This window comes from Malus domestica, chromosome 11, assembly GCF_042453785.1.
Source record: "Malus domestica chromosome 11, GDT2T_hap1".
NCBI lineage: Eukaryota > Viridiplantae > Streptophyta > Magnoliopsida > Rosales > Rosaceae > Malus > Malus domestica.
Window position 1 is genome coordinate 2,004,727 of NC_091671.1, and position 6,554 is coordinate 2,011,280.

The following is a 6,554-nucleotide window of genomic DNA, read 5'->3' on the forward strand; positions in this document are numbered from 1 at the left end:
TTGGCCTCTGTTTGTAGCCGTTTGATCAATTTTCAATGGTACGGATTCCTTGATTTTGTGGATTACGAGAAAGGGATCCGGAGAGGATCCCCTTCCATGAGAAAGCATCCAAACCCCAATAGCGACAGCTACACTCGCATCCCATTCCCACCCCTCCATCATTACCCTAAGCCACATACGCCCTAAATAAAAATAGAGAATATAATTCCACCTCCATGACTTCTTTGGTGAGGAATTTCTTTACCAATAAAGGAGAAAAAGAAGATGAAACAGAAAAAAGGAAAAGGAGAGCTGGTTCTGATTCCTTATGCATTTTCCTCCTTTTCATGAGGTTTTTTACGCTGGACCCGGAGAAAATTAGTTACTTTATTTATACTGGACGGACCGGATGCTTTGATACACGTTTTACACGACGTGATATATACTGATCCTGCTTACGGCTTTTGAAAAATTTCATTGATGGCAAGCACTTGTCCATTGCTCCTTCCTGGCGGGAACTTGTGGCCTTGGGTGAAAAACTTGTTCAATTGTCTAGTAGCCATACAAGCCAACGTGAGATTCTAATTAATCAACGTTTTCAGGCCAGTACAAGTAAAACGTACGATAACTATAATCCGTCTTCTTCAGTATTTTTTGAGGTTCCACCAAAACTATAAAACAATAGAGGGAGTAATTAAACTCTTTATAACCACATGGAAGATCCCTTAATTCCTTGACGTGAAATTTACACAACTACAAAGTTAAATTTTGAATTGGAGCTCGCGTTGAGTTCGCTTTGTCAACTAATTAAGGTTTTAATGATTAATCGTACCTCCTAAACCTAACCAAATAAGGCTCCATAATTTTCTCAACTATTAACTCGGATTGACCAAGTTACTTGTATGTCAAGAACCAATGAGCACATGTTCTTTGACACTCACAACTTACACCATCTACTTATGTTATTATGACACATACATTGAAAAATCTCTCCATCATATTGTACATGCCAATCAATTTGTAAATTTAAAAAATAAATGAGATAGTAGCCAAATTTGCAATAACTCCCACCAGATATGTTCAAACATAATGAGGGGCATTTTAGGATAAAGCAAAGTATATAATATGAGTCATAAAGTAGTAAAAAGAAATTTGCTTAGTTGTATGTCACCACCACATTGATTACAGTTAGATAAGTCTCCCTATCTAGCATTACCCTTTAATTTAGTCTATCTATTACATGAGTCTCGAAAATTAACTTTATCTATTAGTAATTTTTTGATTTAATCTATCTACTACATGAGTCTTAAAACTTAACCTTATCTAACAGTAATTAAAAGAAGTGTGGGCTATTGGGATTCGAAATGTGGCAATAATCAATGTTGTGGTGAGAAATAATATTTCCTAGAAAAAAATAGCTTCAAGGGAATAACTCAAAGTTGCTATTAGTTTTGTTTTAACTGATAAGAAATTGCATTCGTAAACAACTGGCCAGCCAAAAGCCACAAAGGCAATACAAATACAGGAGGGAGTACATAAACAACATCTAAATTATAAGGTAGTTTCCAACCAAATTCACAAAGGACGAAGATACCTTTGTCATAAATTCAACAGGCTCGGATACACCAACAACATAAAGCAAAACTAAAATAAAAAGCCACATGAAGAGACAACAAACTCATAGTAAGTTGTTGCTGCAACTTATTCTTATTCTCATAACGAGTCAAACAGAAAACTAACACTTGAAAAACAACTTGCACAACAACAACTCTGGTGGATTCGTTGTACTTTATTCATCATTTGGGATTCAAACTTGATAGACAAGCATGATGTCCTCAGCTTTATCATCCACAGAAATTTTTATCTTTTTCGTATTTCTTTGGCTCTTCTTCAAGAAAGTTTTGAACCAGTTCGCCGAGCGTTTTGGGTACCTTGTCAGTCCACCTTCATAGTCCACATAGTTGAGACCAAACCGACTGCGATATCCCTCTGCCCATTCAAAATTATCCAGAATTGACCATGCAAAGTATCCCTTTACTTTAGCACCCGATCTGCGCACACACATAGAAAACGAAGAAACCAATGCATTGATATGGATAATTAAATTTAAAAGAATGTAAGAAGGCATATATGTATATTATATATATAGCCTTATTTAATTCCTTAACAAGTACTAACTGAATTGCTGCTTGAAGATGACAAAGGTGGTCACGATAGTAGTTGACTCTTATGGTATCATTAAGTGCTTGCTCAAGTGATAAGCTGCTATTAGTAAACTCATCGACGCCTGCAACATAATGAATTATCATATGCATTGAGTGTTTTTTACTAAATAGAAATTTGCATTTAGTTTTGAGTTTAGACTTTAAAGCACCTAATTATACATAGATACATATGTGAAACGTTGATAATGCAATTAAGGCTTGAAAGCATCGCGCTTACCATTTTCAGTAATATAAATGGCTGGGTCATTATACTTTCTCTTGGTATAAAGCATAAGATCGTGAATTCCTTTTGGATAAATGTATAACCAATCTGAAGCGGCCTACAACACCATTTGAAGATAATTGAAATTCATATGAGTTATAAAAAAAAAAAAAGATATTAATCGTCCAAATACTAAAAATTTTAAGTTCAAATTAAATGTGTACCCGTGGACCAATGGGTTTTCCATTAAGCGCAGCTGTCATAAGAACATATAAATATATATTAGAATCTCATTATTTTAACAACTTAAATAATTGCTTGAAGCAAGTGACCCTCTACCACAGTGGTGGAGAGAAGTGTTACCTTTGCACTACGACGTGGGTTCAAACCATGTCGACTCCCTAATTTAACATCTAATCTAATAAATCTATTGTTTGACAAAAAAAATAATTGCTTGAAATAAGTTTTTAATTTGTACTCACTTGTCTCATTAACATGAGGATCATTTAAGTAGCTTTCAGGGTCAGATGAATTCTTTTGTGGATTGCTTGCATATCTAGCAGAGTAGTAATTGATTCCTATAAAATCATATGACCCGTTTAGAGAATCGGATTGCTCTTTCGTGAAATTAGGTAATCGTGCACCAACATATGTTCGCATGCTCTTTGGATAGTCACCAGTTGTGATCGGGTCCATAAACCTGCAAAATATGCAAATATTCCAAGAATGAACTCATGATATATGGCTCATCTACTTATCCGTAATGGAAATAAAAAGAAAGGGATTACTCTGCGATTACTTGCATGTATGAAATTAAAATTAATAAAATAACTCAATTTCAAGAATTTGATTAACTAGGGGTAGTTAATTCAATTCTCTTTCCTTTTCTCTTATGTTGTCTTCCAAAAAATACCCTCACTATTTTATACTAATTCAAAAATACCTTCACTTTTTATTCTTTAAGAAAATAGGAAAAGAAAATATAAAATTTAAAGAAGAGCAACATCTTATGATCCTCACCATCAGATTATATGGAACTTTTCTTATATATCGGTGGCTTTCAACTTTATATATTGTCAATTTCAATATATATTTTATCTTTATAATTGGACATGAATATTTTGATCTTTATATTTGATACTCTTGTTGCGTACGAAAGAGCTCTTTATTCCATTTTCAAAACTCATATAATTTGCAAAATTGGTTTTATCATAACTTCTGTAGAAATTTGCAAACTGATGTGGTGGGTCACAATGTTAATGCTTTATTTATGCAAGGAATTAGTAATGATGATGTTTTCATTCCGATTCATTAGTGGAACTATTTCATTTTGGATCTGATTCCTTGGTTAGTAAACAATTTAATGGGAATAAGTTCTTCCCATACAAATTACATATTCTCATTCTTAATTTATCTGATTCCTTACTTTCCCAGTAATGATAAGTAAACGAGCCCATAATGTATTGCTAACTATATATTGTATTTGTTATATATATATAGATCAATAATACACTTACCATCCAAACATAAAATCCAAAGCTCGATTTGCGGCATCTATATCATGCTTTGCCTTCGAAGCTGGCTCAAACCAGTGTGTCACCACTGCTAATCCTATTGCACCATTTTGACATGCCTACATAAGAAAATTCAAGATTTTTTTTTATTAAGAAGTAGACAAAAATATCACCTTTGTTTATCTCGATATACGAAGTATTCCTACTTCGTTGTAACTTGATACTAGTGACCCAATATAGTTTTTAATTAAGAACCAATTATTCAGTCTCAAAGACAATAATTAATTAGACCTGATATTTAGTCTTGTACAACTTTACAGTGGATGCATGAGCAAGGAGTTGGTGATGTGTCACCAAATATGGTTCAACAGCGGAATTTCCACCAGTGCAGTTTAATTTTTGCCAAGCAGAGCATCGTCCTGGTGCATGTGTCCCGATTGCATAACCATGATTACTTACGGTAAATGGCTCATTCAAAGTGAGCCAATGCTTTACTCGATCACCAAAATGCATAAAACAAATCTCTGCATAGTCTTTAAAGTGATCCCTGTGTTTACACATTTCAAAATGCATTTGTTAGTAGTATTTACTTAAGTGAATAATCAATATTATTGAGAGGATAAAATTTGTTCACTTACACAATACGAGGACTTAAGAAACCACCATACTCGTCCACTAAAGCTTGGGGAACATCCCAGTGAAAAAGTGTCACAAATGGTGTTAGACCTATATATAGCAGGATCAGTAAATTAAATTTGTATATGTTTACTGATTAAATGATATTTTATGAGTGTGTATGTAGATCTTATGATACATTGATGTAATGATGTTAAATATGTGATAAGATAAAAACATCACCATTGAATAGGAGTTCATCGATTAGATTGTTGTAGTATTCGATTCCTTCCATGTTAACTCCGCCGCATAGCTTTCCATCTAATAATTAGAGCAAAACTATTAAACAAGTGAATACCTATCTACAAGTAGAAATTAATTAAGTAGAACATGTTAAACTATAAGGTGATTGGTCCCAATCAAATATATGGAGGTGAATCATCAACATTACTTGGTAACAATCTCGACCATGAGATAGAGAACCTATAAGAATCCATCCCCATATTCTTCATGATATCCACATCTTCCTATATAACGATACAAAAGGCATACATTATTATAAGAAAGAAGCTGAAAGAAAAGGTCTTCTCTTCAATATATCTCTCAACTTTTTCTCAAGGATCCAGAATTTAGTATATACTTGTGGCCATCAACTTCAAAAACAAAGGATGTATGTAATAAGATTATGTGATTTTGGAACCTTGTAACGGTGATACTGATCAATAGCGATGTCTCCATTGCTTCGATTAACGATTCTTTCTGCAATTAACCATATTAATTTTATTATCTACAACATAAGTCAAAATCCTTGAGACATATGTGTGCATGTAATGGTTTTTCGCTTTACTTTTGAGTGAGTGGCTTTATATTCGGTGATTCCATTAAACATCATCATTGTATTAAAAGAAAGTTAAAAGCTTCCATTGAAAAACAAAGGAATGGTTTAGCCAAGCATCAATAACACATTTTAGCTACGTGATATGATTAGACAGACGTGGATATTGGTGGGTGTAGTTATCCCATATGCTTGGTCCTCTGCCATGTTGATTCCAAGCACCTTCTACCTGTAATGTACACAACATATTTAAGAGTACGCATTCAGAATGAAGATATGTAAATATCCATGCAGGAATGCTAATAGATTTGACGTTGAAATTAAACTAAACCTAAATTATATGAAACACAGATTAAAACAACTTAAAGTGTATTTAGTAGTTAAGCCCTAGAAGGAGACTGGCCTGGTAAGATGCAGAAGCTGCGCCAAATAAGAACCCTGGTTCAAGAGAATCAAAGCTTCCCCTGTGGAGCAAACCACATTTAACTGGTCGATGATCAGTCTCTGCAGCTTTGCTTTTTGTCAATGCAAAACCAATGAGTAGCACCACACACAAAAGCAAAGAACGATATTTCATTGCCATATGTTAACTGTGAGTGTTTTTGCGTACTCTTGCTGCCATGTTGCATGGCGTTTATATAGAGGGAGTACGTACGTAATACAAGTGAGAATAATAAACAACAATTTTTTATTAAAAAAAAAGGGTGCCATTTTTTACTTCTCACACATTCCTTGTTAGTTTATGTCTGTTAATTTTCTTTAATTCATCTGATCCGACGACTAAAAACTAAAAAGGTGTAGGATAAGTAAAAAGGGGTGTGTGAATATCACATCCCAAAAAAAAATGCAAACGGGCTTTAAATATACAGATTTGGATCCCATTAGGATTCAAATTGTGGGGATCTTAGGGATCCTCACATCCTAGCTCGTTTATCGTGCAATAAAAAATTATTTTAAATTTATTTATTTAAAATTAAACATAAATAGTACTTAATAAAAATTGATCGCGAATCCCTTGAATCCCCACAAAAATGATCCACCGATCCTCATCCTAAATATACCGCTTCATTGAACGTGCTACTACTCGTGATATACATTTAAAGATCGAGTAAATTTTCTGTAACCAAAACATACATAAAGCAAGGGGTAATATTTAATCTGAAAACATTGGTAAACTAAAAATA

General features: G+C 33.6%; 1 protein-coding gene across 1 annotated transcript; it reads right to left on the minus strand.

The window, feature by feature from the left end:
* Positions 1–1,428: 1,428 nt before the first annotated feature.
* On the minus strand, positions 1,429–5,978 carry LOC103429810 (beta-glucosidase 24-like). The gene is made up of 13 exons (XM_070808236.1): positions 5,774–5,978; positions 5,530–5,599; positions 5,236–5,294; positions 4,987–5,062; positions 4,779–4,856; positions 4,559–4,646; positions 4,212–4,467; positions 3,924–4,039; positions 2,889–3,106; positions 2,631–2,662; positions 2,422–2,524; positions 2,158–2,266; positions 1,429–2,030 (listed from the first exon to the last, which is right to left on the minus strand). The coding sequence occupies exons 1-13, from the start codon at positions 5,951–5,953 to the stop codon at positions 1,787–1,789; spliced, it is 1,629 nt and encodes a 542-aa protein (XP_070664337.1). The 5' UTR covers positions 5,954–5,978; the 3' UTR covers positions 1,429–1,786.
* Between the last annotated feature and the right edge of the window lie 576 nt (positions 5,979–6,554).

What these genes read in the sequence shown, in the direction of transcription:
- LOC103429810 (XM_070808236.1), bottom strand. Translation starts at nt 5,953, where the DNA reads ATGGCAATGAAATATCGTTCTTTGCTTTTGTGTGTGGTGCTACTCATT. An exon ending in CTACACCCACCAATATCCAC is followed by an intron (nt 5,295 to 5,529) that starts GTCTGTCTAATC and finishes GGTTAATTGCAG; the next exon opens with AAAGAATCGTTAATCGAAGC. An exon ending in TCCTCATGTTAATGAGACAA is followed by an intron (nt 2,663 to 2,888) that starts GTGAGTACAAAT and finishes TTCTTATGACAG; the next exon opens with CTGCGCTTAATGGAAAACCC.